The sequence below is a fragment of the Kryptolebias marmoratus genome, linkage group LG9 (assembly GCF_001649575.2).
Source record: "Kryptolebias marmoratus isolate JLee-2015 linkage group LG9, ASM164957v2, whole genome shotgun sequence".
NCBI lineage: Eukaryota > Metazoa > Chordata > Actinopteri > Cyprinodontiformes > Rivulidae > Kryptolebias > Kryptolebias marmoratus.
This window is the reverse complement of record NC_051438.1, coordinates 19,553,605-19,579,325: the sequence shown is the minus strand read 5'-3', so window position 1 is coordinate 19,579,325 and position 25,721 is coordinate 19,553,605. Positions and strand designations below refer to the sequence as shown.

The 25,721-nt window shown below is 41.7% G+C and overlaps 4 protein-coding genes across 6 annotated transcripts; 1 reads left to right on the top strand and 3 right to left on the bottom strand.

Annotated features, from left to right (window-relative positions):
• Positions 1–840: 840 nt before the first annotated feature.
• On the bottom strand, positions 841–4,745 carry LOC112451292 (coiled-coil domain-containing protein 14-like). Its single transcript, XM_025010117.2, has 12 exons — positions 4,648–4,745; positions 3,888–3,923; positions 3,619–3,777; positions 3,380–3,491; positions 3,237–3,287; positions 2,970–3,047; positions 2,639–2,695; positions 2,506–2,565; positions 2,177–2,241; positions 1,921–2,080; positions 1,586–1,650; positions 841–1,482 (listed from the first exon to the last, which is right to left on the bottom strand). The coding sequence occupies exons 2-12, from the start codon at positions 3,899–3,901 to the stop codon at positions 1,272–1,274; spliced, it is 1,032 nt and encodes a 343-aa protein (XP_024865885.1). The 5' UTR covers positions 3,902–3,923; positions 4,648–4,745; the 3' UTR covers positions 841–1,271.
• A 219-nt stretch (positions 4,746–4,964) lies between these two features.
• Positions 4,965–8,993, bottom strand: zdhhc24 (zinc finger DHHC-type containing 24). The gene is made up of 4 exons (XM_017434332.3): positions 8,887–8,993; positions 8,320–8,643; positions 6,739–7,016; positions 4,965–6,347 (listed from the first exon to the last, which is right to left on the bottom strand). Exons 2-4 carry the CDS (start codon positions 8,622–8,624, stop codon positions 6,055–6,057), a joined length of 876 nt encoding a protein of 291 aa, XP_017289821.1. The 5' UTR covers positions 8,625–8,643; positions 8,887–8,993; the 3' UTR covers positions 4,965–6,054.
• A 146-nt stretch (positions 8,994–9,139) lies between these two features.
• LOC108246667 (glutamic acid-rich protein) lies at positions 9,140–12,783 on the top strand. Of its 2 annotated transcripts, XM_037977362.1 has the most exons (11): positions 9,140–9,562; positions 9,669–9,843; positions 10,253–10,406; positions 10,501–10,584; positions 10,672–10,756; positions 10,865–11,299; positions 11,376–11,484; positions 11,574–12,245; positions 12,320–12,439; positions 12,521–12,555; positions 12,635–12,783. In XM_037977362.1, the coding sequence occupies exons 2-11, from the start codon at positions 9,749–9,751 to the stop codon at positions 12,724–12,726; spliced, it is 1,881 nt and encodes a 626-aa protein (XP_037833290.1). In that variant the 5' UTR covers positions 9,140–9,562; positions 9,669–9,748; the 3' UTR covers positions 12,727–12,783. The 2 variants fall into 2 exon arrangements, with proteins under 2 accessions (XP_037833290.1, XP_037833289.1); XM_037977361.1 differs by having other exon boundaries at positions 9,140–9,843; positions 10,672–11,299.
• A 129-nt stretch (positions 12,784–12,912) lies between these two features.
• pola2 (polymerase (DNA directed), alpha 2) lies at positions 12,913–19,946 on the bottom strand. Of its 2 annotated transcripts, XM_037977363.1 has the most exons (19): positions 19,836–19,946; positions 19,640–19,738; positions 18,496–18,620; positions 18,162–18,250; positions 17,993–18,050; positions 17,665–17,774; positions 17,247–17,446; positions 16,994–17,082; positions 16,355–16,507; positions 15,974–16,036; positions 15,838–15,889; positions 15,602–15,720; positions 15,138–15,176; positions 14,892–14,965; positions 14,035–14,143; positions 13,682–13,788; positions 13,555–13,611; positions 13,336–13,462; positions 12,913–13,254 (listed from the first exon to the last, which is right to left on the bottom strand). In XM_037977363.1, the coding sequence occupies exons 2-19, from the start codon at positions 19,677–19,679 to the stop codon at positions 13,102–13,104; spliced, it is 1,764 nt and encodes a 587-aa protein (XP_037833291.1). In that variant the 5' UTR covers positions 19,680–19,738; positions 19,836–19,946; the 3' UTR covers positions 12,913–13,101. The 2 variants fall into 2 exon arrangements, with proteins under 2 accessions (XP_037833291.1, XP_017289812.1); XM_017434323.3 differs by lacking the exons at positions 19,640–19,738; positions 19,836–19,946 and adding an exon at positions 18,728–19,631.
• Between the last annotated feature and the right edge of the window lie 5,775 nt (positions 19,947–25,721).

The following is a 25,721-nucleotide window of genomic DNA, read 5'->3' as shown; positions in this document are numbered from 1 at the left end:
CACTTGTTTTGGTAACTTTAGAAATAAAAGTGATTTGATTTGAACTTGTTTTGGTAACTGAGCCGCTGACGAATAAACAGGAAACACCTAAAAGATGTTTAATTTTGTAGAAAAAAAAATCTCATTTAACATTTTGCATTTCATTTAATCCTGCCTTTGTAAAACGTGGCTAAAAACAATAAATCCGACAAATTTATGATTCTGCTTTATTTTAAATATTTATAATTTCCCCTCTAGTATAATAAAAACAGATGGGTAACTGAGAATTACAACAACCAGCTGACAGAACATCCTCTAAGTGATGTGAATTTATACTATTCTTCTTACGTTGATGTAACAAACAACTGTTTTCCTGCTTTTGATTTATTTATTTATTAGTGTTATTTTAAACATTCATATATCAAATATTCAGCTCATTCAGGAGCTACAACTTTAGTTTTTTTTTAAATAATTTTTAATAATTTTCTAAATATTTGACTCTAATTTCAAATATCTTCCTTATAAAAAACACTCTGAGATCTCTTCAGTTTCTCCAAAGACACTGTTCTCTTTGCTTTATTTCTGACTTGTGCTACTTTTGGTTTTTAGCTACCGTACAATTAGCATTTAGCTATCCTTTTGTTACCTTTAGCTTTTAGCTAGCGTAACATTTCAATATTTTTAGCTTGCCTTTTGCTAATTTTAGTATTTTGCTAGCTTAACCTGTAGATACTTTCAGCTAGCCTTTTGCTACATTATGCGTTTAGCTTGCCTTTTGCTTCTTTTAGCTTTTAGCTAGTGTTTGCTACTTTTACCAAGCATTTTGCTACTTTTGGCTTTAACATCTCAGTTTCAGCTCCTTCAGCAGATTCAACTACAACACTGTATTTTCACACACACAAAAAAACAACAACACATTTTCTCTGGCTCTAACTTCAGATGTCCCATAAAGTCCTTGTTATGGTAAATAAGATCCAGTGATAAGACGCAGCCAGGCCCTTGGAGACGTAACAGGACCGTCACAGAACGTATCTGTTCACAGTTTAATGTCGGGTCACGCTGCTCTTACAGTGATACGGATGATGGAAATGGTGGCCTTGTTCGTTCTCTCTGATACGCTTGTTTAAAAGACGTCGTTTTACAATCTGGGTTACACAAACTCTGCCTCTTGGACCCGTCTCATCCCTGGGACATTCCAAGTCCCTCCTGCCTCCCTTATCTTTTTGCCGTGACAGACTACAACGCCAACCCGTGGCCGGGCGTTCGAACCGAACAAGCACGTCGACGAGCCGTCAAATGGGGGGCAGGGCATCGTAGTGCACGCCGAAGTAGGGCTGCAACATGAGCCGCGCACTGCTCCGCAGAGCCCTGACGGGAAACAGGTCTCCCGCGCAGCATCCCAAAACTGTTAGGATGAGAACAAAAAGGGCGAAGACGCACAGCACGAGCAGCCGCGCTCGGTAGGCGGCGGCCCCCGGGGTACGAGCAGATCCGCCGCCGCCACTGGGTTGAATATTAGGAAAGTGAGGAAAAGACACACGACGAGGACAAATGAGACACAAAAAGTCATGCAGGACTGAAGGGTTTACCTTTAAAGCTGACATACCTTTTCGTTTGACAGTTCTCTGTGGGACTTTGAGGTTCCAGCAGCTCGTCAGCTTCAGTTCCCTTCTGCAGACACAGTTTTACTGTCACTGACAAACAGCGTTGAGGGGTCATAGCGGCACACACTTGTGGTCACAACTGGAATTACAGAGTAATCAGGTAGCTGCACAGGTTTTAGATACACCCAGAAAAAGGTAATCCAGTTTAATGTAGAAGTATAACACGTGAATTGTCCTACAGATTGATCTGAAGTGCATTTTCAGTGTGGACATTTAGACACCTACTTGGATTTGTTCGGGTTTACACAATAAAGAAAAGAAAAAGAGAGAGTTTTACATGTTTTCCCTCTTCAGAAGTCGCCGGAGTAAAATCTGCAGAGCACATCTCGCCGGTTTTCCTTTCAGCTGACGAGACCAGCATCTGAATTTCCTCCGCTAAGGACAGATGAAGATTGACCGATCCCTCCTCTTCTCTCGTCACGTCGTCCAGAACAGCGCTGAAAAAAAACGCGGTAAAAAAAAAAAAAAATGAGCGCCTTACAGCTGGTCACTTTACAGCAAGAAGGTCCCGTGTGTGTGTGTGTGAGGGTTACAGCGAGGCCTCGTCTCGTCTGTCCTCCAGCTGCTTGTTCAGCTCCAGCTTCGTCAGCCTGAGGTCCTGGAGGCGAGGAAGACGAGCAGACAGCTTCAACGGCTCAGACGATGAAGACAAAGCTGCTAACTGTGGGGAAACTTCGAAGGGCTTTCTCCGATGCCTTGTCATTCATTTCAACGTTATTAGTTCCTGAGAAATATCCATCCTCCACACGTCTATGCTACGCTTTGATTAGAAAAATCAGTTCTACAAATAAAACCACATGAAGCTCAAATACAGAATAAATTTCTAAACTGAACAGATGTGAAGATTTTTTTTCTTTTTTACCTTTATGATGTTATTATATTCCTCCACAGTTTCCTCCAGATGGGTTACCTGCAGGGTTTTCTGTCATACAGAAAACACGAGCTGCTAAAACGGCCAACAATCCTGATTCTCTGCGTTGTTTTGACGTTCTTACCTGATGGATAACCTCGTGCCTGCGGTGCAGCTCCAACTGAGCTTCCTCCACCTCGTTCTGAGAAAACACGACCAGGAGTTTGTTCATGCTTTAAAGCACTTTTAGACTTTTATGTCGGTCCAACCAATATTTCAAGAGTCCACTGCCGGATTTTTAATCATTTACGCAACATTTTCATGAATTCAGAAGCATCTATCAAACATCTATAAAAGTGGTTGCAGCTCTTAAACAAGCCATGCTCTAATATTTTAAATTTCTCCATCGTGTATGTGTTTTTACATCTTATACTAGGAGGTAAGGAAAGTGGACAGAAGCAGAATCTGCGTGTCACCTCGAGGCGCTGATACACAGCTCTGAGCCTGCTCGAAGTGATCTTCTCCTGCTCGATCTCTTCCTCCAGGTTCTTAAGCTGAAAGTGTGAAAACATATTTAAATGCAAAGCTTTTTATTTTTATTTTTTTTACATTTGTGCACACTTTAAGAGCAGCTGCTAGTTGGAAAAACCATGTTCAAGCTGAATTTCCACAGAAAAGATGTCTATTTTAACTTTAAGCAAGCAAAACAGCCGTTGCTATAATAAAAAAAACAACAAATCTACCTTTGTCGTTAACTTCTTATTTTCTTCTTTCGCCATGGTGGATTCCATTTCCTTCGCAATAACACACAAAGCCAAAAGCAGTTATGTGAGAGATGCAACATGTGGGCATCTTTTGTAAGGGAATAACTTCACTTTTAACGTACCAGAGCTTGAATCATTTTGTCACTGCTTCTGTTTTCATCAAGGTCACAGGCCAGCAGGTACCCATAAGGCTCTGCTTCCACCTGCTGTGCTTCACTGATGATCTTCTCCAGCCTGCAGATACACAAACACTTTCCCACCACAGTGTTTCACAAAACCACTGGAAAGAGACTGTGCCGCTCAACTTTGAAACAAATCAAACGACAATGTGGCCGGTCTACGGGAACGCGTAACAACCTACTCTTTTACTTGCTTTCTGAGCGAGGCATTCTCAGAGCGAAGCGCTGCCATGTCGTCGTCTGCAACGTCCAGCCAGTGTCTCATCTCAGCGTTCAGGTCCCTCAGGTGACTCTGACTGTATTCCAGCTCAGCTATTTTCTCCAGGATCTCATTTCGTGATCTTTAAAAACACACACCACCAAAAAAATGAATATCACGTAAAGCTATATCAACCAATTTGACAGTTTTTCTGTTTGTGTGGAAGAGCTAAGATCAGGGAGAATTACTCACATATTTTCCTCCATCCTGCTGGCTCACTCCTTTATGCTTCAAATCAACATAAAAATTTCAGTTTGGTCTCACAACATGCATGTATATTAAAATCATCTATATATTAATGATTGAATGACTGTAAAAAAAACACATTGAAGAATAATTTATACCTCTCTTAATCCAATTGTGAAGAATGTTGTAATCCGAATATATACATATACAAACAGTGGTTAAAGATGTGAAAGAAGGCTGATTTAATAACATTTTGTACATATTTTGCTGTAAATCAAAGCTAAATTTCAGGAGTAAGACAATGGCTGCAGGTAAGCTAATCAACTAATGTTAAGTACACCTGACCTGAAAAGCTGCTAAATTCGAGTCCCAACTTCATAAAACTATTTAGTTATTAACATGGGGTTAAACATAAAATGTAAATAAAACTATTAAAGTATGACTACTACTTTTTAATCTACGCCATGCTAGTGACTTAGCTAGCCAATGTTAACGCTTGACATTTAGTTATCATTAGCACTATGTCATGCTAGCAACTTAGCTAGCCACTTGTTAACGGTTGCCTTTTACTGGTAGTTAGCATTAGCACTATGCTATGCTATGCTATGCTATGCTAATGAGTTATCTAGCGAATGTTAACAGTTGACAATTAGCATCAGTTGAGGTGCACGAACTTCACAGTCGGTTGTAAAATCCCATTTAACACAGCTATTCTTCTATTTGCTTTGCTTTTAAAATGTATAAATGACCAAAACAATATTCTTACCAGGAAACAACACCAGTTACACCTTGGCTAAATCAGTTAATTTGCAGTTTTAGATGCTGTTACTTAGCAAGCTACCGACGTGTTAGGGTGACAAAAAGTTACACTGCACTGAAAAAAAAAAACCCATTAGGAATACAAGCCTTTTTTTGTTTTGTTTTGTTTTAGACAATCGAACATGGCTGTATAAAGCAATCGAAGTAGCAGAAAATAATTTCCAAATTCAAATTTAATTCCTATAACACATCTTACAACACAAGACTTGTTAAAATACAAAATTCCAAAAATATAATGAAGAAATCAATAAAAACTGTGTAGTATTACCCTTCAAACGTTTATTGATGCATGATCAAACCAGAAACCCAACATCACATAAAGCAGCCATATTTATCAGGACAATTACCACATTCCAAAGAGATTTTTGGCTTCAATAGAAATTTAGCAACCGATAAAAGAACCTTTCAAAACAAAGGCTTGTAATTTATATTCAGCTTAATACATGAAGATTTAAAATTGCAAACAAAAAAAAAGTGCAAAACATCATAAGGAACCCAGTGAAGTAATGAGAGTCTAGCTGGCATAAAGTGAAATAAGACGTGTTACATCATTTAAAGGCCACAATACAAGCAGGTGATAAGACGAAGTTTACAGAATATATTCTATCTTATCAGCTCCAGAAACACCTTAGAAAAAATAAAACTGTAAATATTAAAAGACTGATTTTTTCTTAAACACAAGAGCTGTAATAGAGATTAGCATACTGCCTCATTATGAGTGGATAATGAAGAATGAGGACATCCCTGACTGACTGAAACATCAGCAAAATGTTCAACTAGAAGATTTTAAATACTGTTTTTACCAAGTTATCCTGGAAACTGACACACAAGATTTCACACTGTGTACTATCTGAGTTTATTTTCAGCATTTATTGTCCTTTAAAACACTGCCGTGTTGCACTTCTTTGTTCATTTTGACACGACGTCCAGCAAAAAACTTTGTGTATTGAATGAGGAATTGTGTGGTCTAATCAGGATCAGTGCATGACAGGGTTAAATTCAGGTAGCTCAGCTTTTTTTTTTTCTTTTTTGAAGAAAACCCTAAAAAAGTAGATTTTATCACCGCACCCAAGAGTCCTACCACCCCAGGAGTCATTGTCGGGCTGCAAATGTTTTTAATAATTAAAAAAAAAAACAACATTCGTATAACAGTGTTGTTTTTAAGACATTTTTAGTGCTCCAGTTGTAAACTGTTTATTATTCAGTGCACAGATTATCTTCAGGTCTCGTCACAGGAAAAGGCGCCGGGAAACCACCGGTGAGCGGCGGTCGTCCTCTCTGCTGCCGCTCCTCCTCACAACATTAACCATCACCGCTAAAGTAAGGGAACGCAGCCCGTCCGGACCTCTAGCCGTTACTTGCTGGGCTCCAGCGACCCCGTGACCCGGAAGTTCATCCCGTCTCCAGGCAGCAGGGACGGGATGAGCGGCGAGAGCCAGCAGAGGTACCAGCGGAGGCCCAGCGTGTGACGCAGGTTACCGAGGACTCCCAGGCTGTAGGGGCGGCGAGACGAGTACCACTCCCTCGTGGTCTGACCGCGGAACAGCAGGAAGACGTGGAAGAAGAAGAAGGCGGACACCAGCAGGAAACCCACCACGCACGAGTCGGCGATGAAGGCGAAGGCGAAGGCGCGCGCTGAGATTTGGCCTACAGAGGGCAGAAGGAGTAGACGAGAGTGGAATAAATTAAGGCTTAAGATTTAACTGTGGGCTCATCATAACTGACAGACAAAAGAAATATGAATGAAGGTCTAAAACAATAAGTTGCTCCTTAAATATTTAATCAACAAACATTACTGGGATTAGTTTTAATATTATTATGACACATTTGCAACCAATATATAAGATGTTTGTGGTTTTAAAACATCACAACCCTTTTTCCTTTAAGACATACTTTTTGTAAAGCAGCTCACCATATTTCATGACAGGCTAGTTTGCATGTCACCATCATCCAAAGGATGACCAAATCCAGTTGACATTTAGCTCCAAAGCTGCACAGAAATGCAAGAAAATGGACAACCAAGGTGTGGGATCATTACCCGAAACCAGCATGATCCAGGGTATGAGCAGCAGCATCACGCTGTGAAACGTCACCCCCTCCTTCAGTATGACGATGAAGACCTCCGCGTTCATCACCACGGCGTACAGGAGCCCCGACCACATGAACAACAAGCAGCTCAGGAAGTAGCGGTAGTTGCGGAAGCCCACGCACTGGCCGAAAAAGACGCAGTGGTGGTCCCGCCGCAGCACGCACACCTTACAGTCGAAGCAGTGGGAGCAGCGCGGTGGGGTGTGTGTCTCGCACGTATAACAGTACCTGCGTTAGAAAAAGAGACGAAACGTTAGTTAATGTGGGAGATGCTTCTAAACAACGCTGCTCCGTTCAAAGAAGTTACATCCATCGGTTTAGATCAGAAGTATGGAGTGTCTTTGACCACCGCCTTCTTCTAAAATGTGGACATGTCAACAAACGCTCCTTGAAAATCGATCCACTGACTATTAGAAGTGGAGAAATAAAGCAGACAGAGACACATTTCTACAGGCTGAATTATGGATGCAAAAATACTCCTTTACCTAACTCGAGCACACTTACCATAAAGCAGATTAATGTGGATTAACACGTCAAATAGTAAAAACGATGGAAGCATTGATAGAAATATATATTTTTTGTTTTATCCAGCTGTTTTTTTTAATCATGCACAGCTGACAGTTCAAAATATTGTAAAAATAATTCCACTGATTTCTTTTCAGAAACGTAGCACTGTTTTTTTTCACAACTTAAGACATCAATGTTAAACCCTCACATTTCTGTATTTCAGTGGAAAGGAAAGTAACCTAAAAAATGTTTTATTATGAAATTTCTGAGCCAACCATTTTTGATTTTTCAGCCCATTTTTGAACATTTCCTGTACTGCATCATGCATTATATGTTACATGCTGTTTGTTTATTATTTGCAAACTTTCAGTTCTAAGTACCGTAGCTTACACATATTAAACATCACAAAAAAAACAAATTAAATAACATTTTTATATCTCACGGTGTTTGTTCAGCTTTGCTTATTCGTGACATCTATGTAATCCACAAAAACTTGAATGTTAAGCCTTCAGTGACATCAAGCCCACTCTGATTTACCTAAATATGTCCATATTTTATTTAGAATATCGTAAAAATCCCTCCACCCTTTTAAGTTAGTTATTTATAAAGATTCAAACTTTAACCAGGAGAGAAAGAAAATAAGGAAGTCTGGGAATTAAATTTGTTTGTTCATTTATTTCATAACATGTTCTCTTCTTTCTGTACCATTTCTGCCACTCTGATGAAAAAAAAACATCCTCTAAGTCATAATTATGAGTTTCTAAACCATAATTTTAGGATAGCATCTCATAATTATATGTTATGTCATAATTATGAGATAATATCTCTATCATAATTTTGAGACATCTCATAATTATGATTTAGGGGAGTTTTTTCCCTCAGAGTGACAGAAATGGGCTTTAATACTCCACACAGTAATACATAAATAAATTAAATAAACTCCTTTGGTTGGGCAGCAATGACAAGATGCTCCACAGTATCAAACTTATCCAAACCAGGTGTATATAAAAAAAAACCTCCTTACCTCCACCCCTGCCCCAGGCTATCTCCTCCCAAGAACACCCCCTTGATGCTGGGGTTCGTCTTCAAGAAGAGCAGGGCGTTCCAGCAGATGTTCCCCAGCATGAAGTACTGGCCCAGCAGGTGCACCGTCTTCCACCAGGCGGACCACTCCGTCCTCTTCTGCTCCGCCTCCAGAGGCGCCTCCACCAGCACCAGGTAGCTCACCTCCCCGGTGATGGAGAAAACCAGGAAGGTGTTGAGGAGCACGGGCAGGTGCACGCAAACCTTCTCGGCTCTGCAGAGCACCGCGCTGGCGAAACTCGTCATGCTTGGAGCCCGTCCGCCTCTTCGTGCCGCCCGAAAGAAAAAAGACAGAACGCGCAGACGAAGGGACGGTTTTACAGACGCACAACTAGCTTGGTAGCTAACCAGCTAAAACCCCGCAGTTAGCTTCCCGCGCGACTTTAAAACAACTCTGTAAAAACAATAAAACTCCACATATCTTCTGGACAAATTATTGTAGCTAAAAATGATCAAATACAACGATGTTAATCTTTGTAAAAGAAAGAACTTGAGTCTTATTCAGTACCTGTGAACCACAGAAATTGCCGTCCGCGTTTCGGTGTTACATGATAATACAGCCGGAGTGCAACAAGAAGATGATGGAGTTCCGTCTCCGAAATTGCTTTAAAAAAATACAAGCTATTTAGTATTTCTTGGATTTTATACAATATTTTATTTTAAGCAATACTTATTGCTGCTTCAGTATACCCACTTCCACCTAGTATACACCTATCTCGCCTCAAATGTTAAAGAATAATTACTTTAATCTTTTTTTTTTCATAAGAACATACAACCTCAACCTAAAATAAAACGTATATTAAAAACACTTACATGAGATTTTAATTCGAAAAAGTGTCATATTTCCAGTCACTTTCAAGTAATTTTTTAAAAAATATTTATTCCATTTAGGGTTCATTTAAGGCTTATCATAAAGTCAAAATAACAACTGAACCGGACATTATCTCACTAATTTTGCCACAAGTAATTATTTATAGTAATCTTTTTAATTATAAATAGAAGGCTGTTTATGTCACTTTTGCCATACTCTGGTCTTGATAAAATCCTAGATAAATTTAGTTTTATACCCTGTGTTTGTCACACTGTGAAGTTAGTTTTTTAACCCTAAGAAAACACCATCATTAATCAAACTGAGGATTTTAGAGGAGGTGTCTTCCAAATTTGAGCCATTCAGAAGAAAACAGGTAAATATTTTCCGATTAAATTCCATAACACGTAAACACCTTCTTGGGTCATGTTTGTGGAAGTAAAAAGCTGATGCGGCACCTGTTCTGATGTGTGGATTGGCAGCGTGCATCTGTTCCCTCCCCCCTCCTGAAGCGTGGCCTTTAATCCCTGATAATCTCTTCATCCAAAGAAAGCTGGCAGTCATGGCTGCACCGGCAGAGAATTCACTGTCTCTTGGGCATCGGACCGAATACGGGGAGAATACGTTCACAAAACGACACCACAGAGTAAAGAGGAGGTAAGACACGTTAAATGCTGCCGCGCAGATGGAGAGGGATTGTTAAAGCTTTACAGAAATAAAATCAAAATGACTCGTTTTATAACTACAATAATATGGTTTCTATGAAATGTGTTTTAAGGAGTGTTTTCCCTTTATTTATTTTAAGATTTTACAATAAATTAAGTTAAATAACTTACATGTCAAAGTTGGTCCAGTCTTTTAAAAAAATCACATTTAAATTGAATTGCACATGTGTGCATTCTGTTATATGGTTTATATATTTTAGGAATTCCAGTCAGAGATATTTAATGTCTGGGCTCCTTTTGTAAAAGTTTCTAACAATCTAATATTGAAGATGTGATCCATGCTTTCTCATGTTTCTTATTGCAACATCTTGTTGGTGTTTTGGTTTCCTCGTGTCCCGCAGTGGAGCGACGCAGCTTCGGCGGCGCCTGCAGGACCTGAGGGACAGAGAGCGCCGAGCTCAAGAGCACAACAGAGAGCTGCTGCAGCAGTTCGAGAGAGCCCAGGATACTCTGAGGGAGATGCTGGTCCGCAGCGCCGCCATGAAAACCATCAGGGTGCACAAACACATACAACACAAACACAGACAGAAAAGATGTTTAAAATTTAAAAAAAAAAGTTTTTAAACAGCTCACTTGCCTCATTTCGCAGATGGAGTACGAGAGGTACCTGGAGGAGAGCTCCCCCCGCTGGCAGCAGCAACTCCGACAGAAAACACAGGCTGCTCAGAAGAAGGTACGGTCACAAATCTGGATGAGGAGGTAATAATTTTCCTTTCCTAATATGAAAAGACGTGGCTCAAGTCGTGTATTTCGTCAACAGAGGATGGAAGACTGTCTGAGGACTTATCTAAAGACAGAAGACCAGGTGCTGGCATCTACAGTGGACAGACCTTTGTTTAAACGAGGTCACCGCCTCTGCAGCAAGCTTTGTTGCATTTTTGTTTTAGAAAAGGCAATTTTTCTACTTTATATATATGCACGTTTTTACCCGAGCCATCTATCCTTATTTGCAGGTCCTTCAACAGGGCCTCAGAAATCCATTGCTCCTCAGGTGTGTTCTGCTCCAAAAGAGTCAGATTATGACCAAGAGAATTCCTCCCATCATCCCCACCCTCCGTCCTCCTTGTTGACCCCTGCGGGCAGATTTCCAGGTTTCCTCGGAGCATTTCATCAGCCCTATGATCCATTTCTCCTCCCTCCGCCCAGCTTCTCGCTCCCTCGCTCGTTTCTGCCCCATCACCTCGCCTCCACACCCAGTCATCATCATCATCAGCATCAGCGCTCCGGGCAGGATGGCGCAGACGGGGATCCTGCTGAAGAACCTCCTGCATCGAGGGCCCCGCCAATCGCAGAGGAGCACGTGGAGACGAGCGCAGCGCCAAGCTCAAACGGGGAGAAAGGTGGCAGGCACGGGAGCTGTCCGTCTCCTGATTTGGACTTTAAACCAGGTGGGGGAAAACCCTCACACCGCACCGTCAGCATGTATGCACGCAGTTTAAGTGCTTGTTAACGTTCTGCGTGCAGTTCGTCTGTCCAGCAGTGAGAGTGACGGAGGTCCAAGTCTGGCCAGCGGAGGGAAGACGAAGAGGAGGGAGAGGAGAGGAAGAAGGCAGCATTCATCCTCATCTCAAAAGTAGGAAATACTCGAGCCTGAAGACGAGTAAAACAAACTGTGTTCAGTTTTTCAGAAAGTAATAATTCCTCCGACTGTTTCTCCGTTAGGTCGTCCAGGACTTCCAGTGAAAATGTCACTGCCTCGTTTTCCCCACCAGCACAAAGCTCAGACAGAATCGCCTCCTCTGAGGAAGCCAGCACCAGCGTTCCTGTCCGTCCCCCTCAGTCTGAGAAAGGAGACGAGGAAGAGGAGAGCAAGCGCACTCACCAGGAAGAAGGTAGCTCAAACGAAGAGTCTCCGAGCAAAAAGGTCGGGAACCAAAGTCACGCCGACAAATCAGAAAGCTGTGGTGAAGAACAGGAATCGGGAAGGAACGCCGTAAAAACAGACACCGGAGCTGAGGAGGAAACGGATCATCAGGAGGGCAGCGGCTCAGAGCAAAGCAGCAGCGAGGAAAAGGACGAAGGAGACAAACTGGAAAAGCCAGGACCCGGAGATCAAGAAGGAACAGAGAACAGCCGGAGAAGTGAGGAACGAGGCAGTGATGTGGAGGAAGATGACGATGATGCCAAGGTTAGGATGGAGCACCAGGGAGAGGATGAAGAGCAGCCAAACATGTTGAAGAACAAAGACACTGAGATACAAAAGCAAGGATCTGTCTCCTCACAGGACGAAGATGAGGATGGGACAGAACTGGACGAGGAGGAGTCACATGAAGAAGACGAGGAAGAGGAGAGTGAAGATTCAGAGGACATTATTATCTCCCCACAGGAGAAAAGGTCAGATGATAGGATTAAATAACCTTTAAAAAAACGATGCTTTCTGAATGACATGCATCTTTTTTATTTTTTAGGCAGATCCAGGTCATTTCTGAAGTAGATGAAGACGAGGAGGAGAATAAAAGCCAGTCATCAAATGAAAACTCGAATGATGAAGATATTGAGAATCTCCTCGCACCTCCGGAGCAAACAGAGTGAGTTTCCTCTCGTTTTCAGGCACAAAACATGAGAAATTATTCTCAGCACCTCAACTCGATTCTTGATTTTATTTTTAGAGAAAAATATTTAAAAGCCGACAGGAAACCTGAAGGTACGGCATCATCACAAGATCACAAAAAAAGTTGTTTTTGTAGATTTCCTTTCTGACTTCTGTTCAATTTCCGTTTCAGTGGTTTGTCACAACATGGACGTCTTTCAAATAGTGGAGAAATCAAAGACGGACGATAAAAGTGACTCAGAGTCTGATCATTTTTACGACTAAATGTGTCGGCTCAAAACATCTGGAGAGTTAGTAAAAAAAAAAAAAAAAAAAGATTAATGTTGGATCATTGGTACCAAAAACTCTAAACATCAAAAGTTTCTTCTCCTGTCAGATAAATTATAAAAGATGAGAAACAAGAAAAAGGTGAAAAAAATTGAAATAATAGAAGTAAAACCGAAGAAAAACTGCACAAATCATGCTGATTTATTATCGCTGCTGTATGTGAGAGACTGAGAACACCCAACATATAAAAATAAACAAATATTCTGGGGCATAGAGTACAGAGTGGCTTTTCTTTCTGTAATTTTCACCAGTATGAGCAAAGAAAACAGAAACTGCAGGAGTTCATTTGGTTCTTTTCGGGGCCCATTCCTGTCAGATTTTCACCACCTGAGCAGCCAGACAGGGGCTCGCTCTCTGCCCGCCGTCTGACGTGGCGCCGCATCGGACGAGCAGCCGGGCGTACGTCCCTCCCACCTGCCCTTTGGTCAGTCGCCCGGGGTTCACACACACGCAGCCGACCACATCCTGTGGACGGAGGGAAGGCTTCGGTTTCAATGATCGCCTACGAGAGACGCTCAGCTTCAGTGTTGGGAGTCTGTTCCATACCTTCACGAAGTAACGCAGTTCGGACGGAACGACGAGAACGTCGGGCGTGAGCGGCAGCAGCCCGAAGCTCTGGAACTTCTCGTAATCCATGTTCAGCTCCTCCACGGGCGGGTACAGGGGGTAGTAACTGCACGTGAAGTCGGACACGCAGGAGTCGTTAAAACACCTTCAAATAAAAAAAAAAAAAGGAATGTATCTGAACGGCTGCAGGGTTTTTACCTCCTCTGGGTCAGGATGTGCTTCAGGATGCGTGAGAATCTGTCTGAGCCGGTGCCGCTGCAACACAAAACATTTTCAGCTTCACCTCGGTATGGTACTGGTTATGTTACGGCGGGGTCTTCCTCACCAGCTGATCTCCTCGGCACTCATGTGGAACAGGATGTCGGTGGAGGTCAAGCCGAAGGTCACGCCGCCGATCAGCAGGGAGCAGGGGTCAGGAGCCAGGGTGACGCGCTGCACGGAAACATTAAAATGTGACAATAACGCCAGAGGGAGCGATCAATCGTGATCGCACAAACAGCTTCCTCAGTTCTGCTGGAATAATTATGACTCATAAGACGTCCTTATAAGACGAAGAAGAATCCTTAATATATTTAGTGATATATTCACGCTAAAGCTTGTTATGATTGCTTCTAAGCTTGCCAAACGCTTTCATCACTGGGTGATGAGTGACTGACGTAGCTCAGACAGACAGCAGACCTGAGCCTGGTCCTTGGCGAGGTTCGGCAGGGTGAAGGGGGGCTGAGGGTAGATGAAATGGTGGTGGACGTCTCTCTGGGACGGCACAAACACCAGGTGACAACCAACACTGGGTAAAAAAAAACAAAAATGAAATTAAATTACAATTCAAATTTAGAACACTAACTGAACAAAGCTGAACTGTTAAACAAAAAGTAAAGACATTTATGTTTGGTTGACTATTTGTCTTCTTGACAAAAAATCTCATACTAATGGAAAGCCTGTTTGTTTCCCCTTAAATGGTGACATTTGTATGAAAATGTATTTTTTGGGTTAAATCCATAAAAAACTTAAATCATCTCTTCCAACGTTAAACACCTTATTCTTCTATCACCTCGTGTTTGTTGTTTATTGGACCGGATGATTCAAGTCTGAAGAAACGAGACATATTGGCAATTTAACAATTTATTCATTAACATTAACAACAAACAGGGGCCTCAGCAGCATGTGGAAGAACCACACACAGCCTCAGCAGCTCAGTCACACACTGCTGTGGGACGACATCTCAGTCTTATACTAGCATTCAGTCATCCAGTGTGGTTGTGTTGGATAAAAACAGCACATCCAGTCCCAGGATGTGAAAATATGGGATTGCACTCGAGGTCCCACAAATCCCTTTTCCAAACCAATGTGGCTCCATTTAAAGGGGAATAAACAGGCTTTCCAACAATATAAGATTTACTGACAAGAAGTTTTGTTACAAAGCAGAAATAATTAACCAAACACAAATTTCCTTACTTTTTGTGCTCTTTTTGTTAAAAGAACAAACAGAAAGTAATCTAACCACTCTGTGTTCCTTTGCAGCAGATATAACTTACTTTTTGGTGCCATCCACGATGCTTTCAATACATCTCGAGAAAATGGCTTCAAACTTTTCTGTCACCTGAGCTTTCTGTTAGAGGAACAAGCAGAGAGACACGATCACACATATTCACGACCAACCGACCTGATTCAAGAGTAAATTAAAAAAAGAAATCTGCTGACATGTACAGAGTTTGGATTTGAAGTCTTAAATCTGAGTTTGGTGTAAAAACATTAGATTGAGAAGAAAAATTAAACTGTACCTCAATTTTTTCATGTTTTGAATCCACAAATGGGCCCAGCTGTAAGAAAATAAAGGTTAGTTTTTTTATGTTGAACCTTTTTCAGATAAAAAGTGATTCACATTACAATAAACAACAGAACCCCCCACCCAAAAACATAAAAACATGTCTGAATAAAAACCACCTTCTGCTACTTTTTAAAGGAATCAAAACTGTCAATTCAACATAAAAAGCCTCCACAGTCAAGGTGAGGCCGCTTTAAAGGAGCGTTCCTCCTGTTTTTTAAACCTAACTAATAATCTCAGGTCAGACAATTTGAGGGTTCTAGCTGACGTGTAAAAGAAAAAAAACTTTAATGAGAATTATAATAAGCTGCTTGAAACTGTAAAAGTTAACATAAAGATTCTGAAATGATTTCTAAAAAAATAAAGAAGCAAAGCAACACAAGCACAATCATCCAACAGGAGTCACATGAAGACGTTTACCAGCAGGCAGACATCAGGACGATCTCTGACAATCACACCGATCAGGTCCAGCAGAGGGTCAAAGTTCAGGCTGTCAGAGGGCGTGTACGGTCCACAGGCCACGAGTACGTTCAGCGGCTCTGTTAGTGAAGGAGAGAGTGTACAGTTTTAAGAAAAAGAAACAAAACCCTGACAAAAGATTTATTAGTTAAAACGTGGCAGTGTGGTAAAAACGATTAACAAACCCAGTTAATTACCTTCATCAGCCTCCGATTTTACATTCGACATGTAAAATGGAAGAGGAAGTCCCTGAAGAAAGACAAAGTGAAGATGTAAAACTGGTCACAATAATAATAAAAAGCTTCTCTGAACGGCTGCAGTGTTGCTGCTCACCTCATAAAGTTTGGAAGCCACAAGTTTTCTTCCTGTAGCGTTCATCCCCTCCATCACTACCACCTGAAAAAAAGGTGTTCGGGTTAAATGACAAAAACAAAAAGGCGAATTAGGTGTAAAGCAGAACCATTTGGGCTGTGGCAGGCTGCCTTTAAGATTGTCAGAGTTCTCGGTCGGGCGTCAGGCTGATCTCCAGCCGGCGTCCTTGGCACGCTCTGTTCCTCTCGGTGGCCATATAACCTGCTGCACACTAACCTCAGTGCACAGGCAAAGGAGAGAACCACCGCCCTCGACGGGCTCAGCAGTGCAGTAACGTACAACTTTATACAGAAACAGGACTCCTCTGTGGCCTAAACCTTCAACTCGTCTGGCTCGGCTCACCTGACCAGGAAAGAGAGAGTACTCTTTGAGCTCAGAAAGGTCGACAGGAACTTGCTGACCCCCTTGTTCTGGTCCCGCTTCCAGGAGAACCGACTGTGCGTTCAGTTTGCCGTTACCGTCGCAGCAAACCTGACCCAACACAGTTATACTGTCCTGGGGATGAAAACGTACACAATAAGCAGTTAGTTAGGGAGTTATTGGACAAATCCAAAGACTCTGGTTCAGATTTTTGTTTATGATAAAGTAATGTTACAAATTATACAGCACCAAAAAGAGTTTCAACTTAATAAAGATAAAAACTACAAGGAGCGTCATTCAGCACAGGATCACAAACCAGATGAGGTGATAATCAGCAACCATACAGCGTGAGCATGAACCTGTTTACTTTTGTTGCTTCCCGTTTCTTTGAAAAAGGGTGCAAAGACAAAACTGAGAACTTGTGAATAGAGGCTCCTACAGAGAAACTCTGAAATACTTTTAAAAGGGTCTGAAGGATTGTGGCTCAAAACCACCAGGAAGAAACACAAAGAAATAACTAAAAGGTGCCTCGAGACGGTGTCTACAGCTTGTTTAAAATGTCAGAAAATACTACATGAAGCCATTGGTCAACAAGTCTTTCAGAGCAGTAACTGTCTGAACCTGAGCAGGCAGAGAGACGGGGGAGAACTCTTCAATGCTGAAGTGAGTCTTCAGGTTTTGTCCCAAATCCTCAATCTTCTCTGTCAGCACTGCACAAAAATAAACACAGAAGTAAGAATTGAGGCTCCGCACAATTTAGATGTAGATTCATCTGTACAAGCTCCACAGATTACCTTTAACATATTTATAATCCTAATAGACACACATGTAAAATCTTTCAACGTTACACTGCTTTAAAAGTCCAACTAGTTACCGTTTCGAACATCCCTGAGTCTCTGGAACATGAATTTGTAGCTGCAGCGAAGGGAGTCTTCAGGTCCCTCCAGAAGCTCCACCTGGACGCCGGCGCCGGGGTCCTTCCTGCCCAACCAACGGGTGCCCTGAACGGCCCCGAACGTTGCCACCACCTCCCCTTTCCCTCCTCGCTGGCTGTACTTGTGTGAGGGCGTCGCACTTTCAGGGGAGAGACGAGAAGAGTTTAAACCAAAGCATACGAACGACGTTTCAAACTTCTTGTGTTTGGACTTTCTCTGGGATAAGCAAAATAACTTCTCATGTAACAAAGAGTAAAAGTGCAACCTTGTACAAGTAAGTCTTTTGGCAGCAAATGACTAAAAACAAAACAAAATAAGCAATTATTCAGTGTGAAAAGTACTGTGATTGTGTACTACCTGGGGGAGATGCTGGCTGGAGACAGCAGCAGGTTCGGGCTGGCCAGCAGAACTGCGCTCCGTTTAGACCGAGGATGCTCCGGAGTGGTCAGCGCTCGCTTCTGAGAGCCCTGCAAACACGGTGAAATGTGTCAAACAAACACACATCATCTTCTGTTTCTTTCAGCTGGTCCCTTTTCAGGGGTCACCACAGCGAGCCATCCTCCTCCATCCAACTATCTCCATGTCTCCAAATACACTTCAGAGCCAACACGCTGATTTTAAATGGCAGATTTTAACAATACTGTGAGGAAATAAAAGTTTTGCTAAGCCTGGAGTGACAGCGCACCTTTCCAGGGGTGGTATAGGAGTCTAGAAGATTCTCCTCCTCCTCTTCTTCTTTTATTCTGGAGAAAAACGGTGTCAAGGTCTACAAATCACTCCCTACAGGAATCATTCTGACCATAAATGTGAGTCAAAGGTATATTTTCATTCCCAACGTTTGCTCTGAAGGATACATGTCCTGTAGCAAGTTGATGTCCATGGGTCTGTTATAAGCCTCTTCTTTTCTTGAGTTCGGTTTAGATTTGTTCCTCTTGTGCAACAGCTGCCAAAACAAAAGTTCAGGGTACAAAAAGAAGAGGGGTGAAAGAGGTCTGTGTGATGACAGCGCAGATAACAGAAATCCAATCATCACGTGACAGAATACTAAAACACAAAGACACAAAACTGCTTAAACTGATATCCATCATTCGTTACAGGATATGATATGTGTACCCCACAAACAACTTGTAATCAACATTAATCACTCTAGCTTTAAAGAAACTCTTGTCTTGCACATGTTTCTGTTACCTCATGTTCAAATTGCTCCACAGTGTCCATGTTGAGATTCTGAATTTTCTTTGAGTTACTGTAAGCCACCCACTCGTGCAGCATCTCATCTGCCTCTAACCTGCAGCAGATGCACAGCTCCAGCACTTTGGGACACATTAGAAACAAGGAAAGCAGATGTTATTTTAGAATAAGGGACACAAATATACTGAGGTACAGTAAACATACAGCCACAGCAGCTGAAAGTACTCACTCTTATCGAAGACAGAGTCATCTTCGCAGGAAAAACCAAACATTTCCAGCCCATCCTTTAGGCTTTCTGCATTACAAAGTGCCATTGTTTCGGTGTAGCTCAACTCGATCCAATCAGTTGTGTTGATACTTTAGCGGCTAACGTTAGCTTAGCATTCATAACAAGTCCGAGAATCCGATAACTCTGAAAAACCCGAACTTAAAACCCGAACTACACCCAAAAAACTACATGTCTGCTGTTACACAGAAGCACAGTGAAAGGAATCCGGTCGCGAAAGCAAAAATGGCCATTTCATTTTACCGCGAAAAACGGCTGTCAGCGTTGGCGGCCGGAACTGACGTCACGACATGCGCAAAAATAGAGCGGAAGTCAACCGAGCTTAAAAGAATAAAAGCTTTGAAAAACATCAACATTTTGATTTAAGCTTATTATACTTCAACACTGAAACACTTTAATACTCACAATGCACACATCAAGCTAGATATATATATTAAAAAAAGTAAATTGTGTTTTCGAACCAAGTAGTTTATTTAGAAAACAAACTTAAAAATAAAGTTTATAAAACATTTGGAGCATTTACATCATAAATCTATCATTTAGATCTATCTAGTTGTGTTGATTCACAACTATGTAAGTTAGAGAGATTTTTTTAGCTTATAAACAGTACACTTGAGATAACGGTTACACAACTTAAACCGGTGCAAAAATTATTTCCATCTCTGAACCACTTTCACAGCCAGCAGAAAAAATAAATAAACGAATAAAAAAAGAGAAAGAATTCAGATTTCCACTCTGGTAGGCTCATTACCCTCACGTTGTTCTTGCACCTGTCGAAATAATAACGTGACAGTAGATTGGAGCTAAAAACCAGATGCGTACCAGTTTGTGGTGGAAAACAAATACCTCACCAACCTCGGAGGAACAGCACTTGCCACTGTGATGAAATTTCCATGACGTCACCCTGAGCAGAGACTCTCGGAGCGAGGCAGACAGCTCGTGAGTGTCACGCACCTGACAAACACACAGCGTGCACATGTGTCCGACTATTTTTGTTTGTTAATAACGCAGAGCAGCCGCAGGAAGCGTTTCAAAGAGTTCTTTTTCTCACCTTCATGCGGTTCAAACAGGCGTTTCTGAAGTCAATGTTACTGCTGCTGCTCACAACACTGATGGTGGAAATGAGAACCACCTCTGCAGCTGACTGCAGCTTTTCTTGTTTCTTAAATCAAAACATTTAAGATAATTTGTGAGTCATTCATTTTTAAATAAGTAATTGTTGAGAATGGCCTTTTTACATTGTTTTGTTTCTCCAAACTCAAACTTACATCTCATTACTGTCGTGTTACAAAGACATTTAAACTTGGATAGGTTAATTTTTATGCTATTCAAGGTAACTAATTCATCAAATTATTGTTACATCTCCATAGCCAAGGCTGTAAAAATGAAAAAAATTACTTTTGTGGTGTGTGTACGTCTTACCTTTTTTCTATGACTTTGTGCTTTCAGTGTGTTGCAAAGCTCGGCCTGCAGAGCTGCGGCGACGGCCTGCCTGTTGTTGCTCAGAATATCCTCCAGGTGGCGCTCTATTAACATCTCTGCAGCTGCCAGGAGATCACAGGTTCAGTATGAAAGGCTCTCATCCCTTTTCTGTACATGCTGTTCCTTGGTGCACACCTTCAAAGGCAGCATTGTTATTATCCTGGTTAAGCTGAACTAAACGGGGCACAGCCTTGAAGGCGGAAAAAGGGTCCACTGCATTTATAAAACAAGATCAAAATAAAGCTTTAGCACAAAAAAGGGGATTTCTAATAAAACATTTCCTCACTTTACAGCTCTGAGTGTTAATGTTGACAGTAGCAGGCGGCACAGACAAAGAAGCCCTTATCTTTTCAGAATAAAAGCAGCAGAAGAGTTAGGAGAACATGTTTCCTTCAGTTTTATGGTTTCTCACCGATCGCATCGGTGACCTCAGAGGTGAAGGGGTCACTGTGCTGCAAGAGGAAGAAGAGCAGGAGGCTCTGCTGCACAGGAACACGGCTCGGTTCCTGCTCTGGATCCTCCCAGTTTTCTTGCTCCACAGAGTACACGATGTCACCGCTGTGCCCAGCGTCTGCAAGACACGAGCGTGAGATTTATAAAAAGGAGATATATTCAGGATGATGTCGGGTTTGAGGGCAAATTCATCGGGTTGTAATCACAAAATCTAACAAAAAAAAAAAATTGTGTTAAGAGACACACCTTTGGGTTGGGCAGCTAACTGAACATTTGATTTAATTGCTTTGTTTTTGAACTGAGATCCAAGCCTTTAAGAGTGTGGTTACACCGTTAGCTCTTTGTTTTTTAAGCCTAATTTTATTGTACAAAAAATATAGTTCCTCTAACGTACAGACACAAACTGCCCTGATTCGGTGTTTCAGTTTAGAAACAAAACTACTGCTGAATTACACAAACTTGGGATTCACATCATAATCTACTTTTGGAAAAATGTATTTCAAGAAAGCAGCTTATGAGAAACAAGCCAGTTTTACATGTATTTATACGATAACATTGAACTAACTGTATCGTACTAAACTGCACTTAGAGAGTGAAGTTAATAAGTATAAAGTGTCCGTTTACATCAAGATGACTCAGAGAGATGTTTCCTAAACTTGTATAAAAAGGTTGAACTGCATAGTTTGTTTCCAAATAAGGAACGTATTGAGAATTTGTTTTATTAACTGTGGCAATATTTGTGTTTAGGCCTAATAAATCATGCTTGGTTGAAAGACGCAAAGAAGCTGTGAGGATAAATGTGTGTGTATGTGTGTGTGAGAGAGAGAGAGCACAAAAGAGATGGAGAGAACAGTAAGGCATCTAAAATCTACTATATGTGAAACTATCATTAATTAAATTATAATTATCATTAAGCAGAATTCTAAAGATAATATTCTGGAGAAATTGACACTAATCCTAATCAATCATATCCAGTTGTTCTTGTAGATCTATAGTGTGTTATTGACTCAGGTTTGTTATAGCTGTGGGCTGCACGGTGGAGACGGGGGGTTATCTCTGTTGCCTCACAGCAGGAAGGTTGTGGGTTTGATTCCTGGCTGGGAGTCTTTTTCTCTGTATGTGTGGGTTTCCTCAGAAAAACATGCACAATCGGCTTATTGGCTCATCTTATGTGTCACCATGTCGTGAGGATGAATATTTCTGTCCTGTTCATCTCCACGTTGCTCTGTGACGAACTGCTGACCTGTCCCGGGTTTACCCTTTTATTTCCGAATGACCGACGGAGATAGGAGCAGGAAGAACAGGAAGAAGCGAGCATAAGCTGTTATGTTTCTTTCTTAGATCCCGTCTTGTTGAGACAGAGTTTGTTTGAGTTTAATAGCTTCAGCATTTCTTCGACTTCTGATTCGTACTGTACAGCAGAGTTTGCTTTATGACTAAATAACCACACGGCTAATAAAACAAGACGTTGAACACAGAGAACATCTGTCATGTTGAATATCAGCATCAGCCGTTTTATTGTGATGATGTAGTTCCACTAACATCACCAGGGAGCCAAGGGAAACGCCGCTCCTCCCAAAACTACAGCAATAAAAATACTATCCAACAAAAAAATAATAATATATGGAGCTTTATCAAAAGCTGGGAGAGGAGTATGAAGAGACCTGTGACAGATGATTTCCTTTCATACTCAAGAAGAGGCCAAAGCTGCAAAAGGATGATATGACAGATGTAGACATTGACCTGGAGCTGAATTACCACATGGTTACTGAGCGATGAAAACACGTTTTCTACTCTGGTAGTCTATGTTGAGGAGTTTCTGTGACTCTAACACTAAATTTGAACAAGAACAGAATTCATATTATGCAGATTTTCAAATTGAGTTGAGTTTTTTGTTCAGTTTGACAGTAAACGTGAACTTCTAGCAACAGAAACGGAAAGCATATAAATCTTTTCTCTCCATATGCTACCACTTTAGGTATTTTTTTTTTACATTCTTTACATGTCTGTTGTTTTTCATCATAATTATGAGCTTATGGGCTTCATTAAAGCTTTTTTTTGTTCTTCTACAGCTGGAGCTCTGTATACGGTCTCGCACAGATAAACATGTGGCTTTCTGTGGAATTCAACCCTCAGAAACTCAGACCCTCTGTTGTTTTCAGAGTTTTTACAAGATAGGATTAAATGTCCAGAATGTCAAACCTACACGATTGCCATTTTTTTTTATTAGGAAACCAGTCCCTGGAGCCAAACGGGCCACGTTGCGTCTTGGCCGTCAGAACGAGCTGTTCCCAGCAGCGCTTGTTGTTTACCTTTAAAGGAGGAGCAGTGGATTCTGTCCAGGCCCAGCTGCTGACAGTCCAGAGCAGCAGGAAGCTCTTTGAAGAAGTCAAACGGACCTGGCACGGGGATATTACTGGGGCTGTACATTAACACCTGAAAACACGTGCAGTCAAGGACGACTAATTGGAAACAGACGGCCGAATCAACCCAGTCACCGAAAGAGAAGCAGCAGGTCGACGGCGACGTCCCGTTTAGCGTCTGGGCCTCCTCATCCATCTCCATCAGTGTCTGGTGTATGATTTACAAATTGTTTTATTACACTGAATTAAATTTTTTTTGGCTGTTCTAAAGCTGAAACGCAGAAGCAGAGCCAACAAAAGCAAACTGAGTGACACAAAAAAATGAAAGATATGAGAAAGAAATTAGATACTTTTTTCCTTAGGAGAAGGTATTTTTGTGTATTTGAAGTCACTTTTAACTCAGAAACATAATGAAAAATAAGCATCAGAGACCTGCCTCACAGTGAAATGATCAAACTTCCCCAACTCCGTTTCCATAAACTGAAACTTGAAATTATGCTGCATTCAGTTCAGCTCAGAAGTGGGAAGTTACAACTCTTTTTGCTCTTTCATTTAGTTTTGTTGCCTGAAGCAAACAAAACTACCCCCCCTCCAAATTAGGTCAGTTTAACAAAAGATCGGTAACAGGATCTTGCCAAAAGAGAGGAATGAGCATCAACCATTTGTAATCCAATTACAGATAAAAGACTTGGGAACAAAACCGCAAATCAAGGATTTTTCAAACAGTTTGAGATGTGCTGGAGTGACCTTATGTGATATCGTATGTGCTGCTAAACAGTAATGATGTGTGTTAAGGGTTGTGAGTGTAACATGGATTTAAATTTACATTTGAATGAACATCATGGTTCACAGCTGTAGGACTAATTCTGAATAAGAAACACGGAGCAGAGTCAAATGGACGAATGACACATCTGCCACTTGGCCCCATTTCTGTTTTTTATGTCCGCACTGAAGGATAAGGGTGGTGGAAACATCTGGCTCTACAAATGGAATTTCCTCGTAGCTTCGCTGTTAATCTTCCTGAACAGGCGCGAACAAATCGAGGTGCGGTGGCAGAGCTTAGAGAGGCGAGCCTGTGATTGGGACGCCACAGGTTCGAATCCCGTGACCCGACACAAAATTTAAATGGGGAAGGTGAAGCGCACAGATCTGCCTCCGCCCTCCAGCTGCTCCCCGGGTGCCCTAGATGGCAGCCCTCTGCTCTGTGTGTGTGTGTGTGTGCGCGAGCATCTGCGATGGGAAAAAATGCAGAGAATGAATTCCCTCATTGGGGATTAAAAGAGTCTGACAAATAAATAACTATCTTGGTCCACCAATTTCTGTTTCGAGTTGAATCATGATTAAAATAAATGCCTAGCAGTCCTCGAAGGAATGCATATTGCCCACCGCCTTTCATGCTGGAGTTTGGTGGCGCAAAGTGTTTCACTCAAAATATAAGCTGGGGACGATATTCAGCTACCGCCACACCAAATTTTAGCTCAATATCTGTAAAAATGCCCGAGTTGTAGCCATTTTTCTTCCTTCTAAAGTCAGTTGGCTGTGGAGGCCATCTTGAACTCGGATGATTCCAAAAGTCTATCAGTCGTAGATGTTTGATTGATTACTTTCTGAATGTTTCATTAAAGCCCGTTCAGCGATTCAGGAGATATTTTGCTAACGGTGCAGACAAACGAACACACAGACAGGAGCAAAAACATTATCGCTCCACCTTCTCCTTCCCACGGCGGGCGATAACGACATGCTGAAGCTCCGGGTTACGGAAAAACATTCAGCCACAACGGAAAGCTTACGAGATGCTTGAAGGGTGTCGCATTTTCTGGCAGAATAATTTAACCGCGATCCGTTCCGACTTCAAATTAAAAGCCCAGGGGAGATTTCGCCCTCAAACCGCTGAAACCAAACGCAACAAAGAGCTGCAAATTTATGGCCGAAGAGGATGCTGTTGTTCATTACTTCTGTGGTAATTTGACCGAAACATGTCGTAAACATTGCTTAAAATTTGGAAACTTTGGGAGAAAAACAAAAAGACAAAACACTGTTTCGTTTAAGCCTCTAATGGTCCGAAGTAGTCCAGCTGTTAAACCGGCTGGGTTTGTGGTGAAAAACCTCTCAGAGTGTGCTTTTAATGGAGGATGCTCATTTTGAACTGTGACTGCGCAATAAAATGTTTGAACATTCAAAAAATAAAATAAAAAACTGTTACTGTGTGTAAAAAATGTGTGTAATCTGTATCTTTCTTCAGAAATAATTACGTAGCTGGGAAATGCTGTAAACATGTTTGACTGCAAATGTAGTTGGATGACATGTTTCATAAACTAGTTCTGCTTAAGACTAACTCTGCAATCTCTGACTCATGATCAGAAACCAAAACAAGCTGAACTCCTCGCGACTGAATCCGCAGGGAGCCATTCACCGCTTTCTGGCAGAGCCCCACGGCCCTGAGCCTGTGAGGTGTCCGCTTTCGTTTCTATTTCCCCGCTTAAGAAACGAACCAGTTCCCCAGAAGTTTCCGTGTGGTTAAGGCGGCTGAGAAACGGCAAACTAAGGGAGGAGATGCAATAATGACTCCGTCCCTTACGTCATTTTCCTTCACGCAGGATGGAACCGAACCGCAGCAAAACGAGGGAAAAGGATATCTG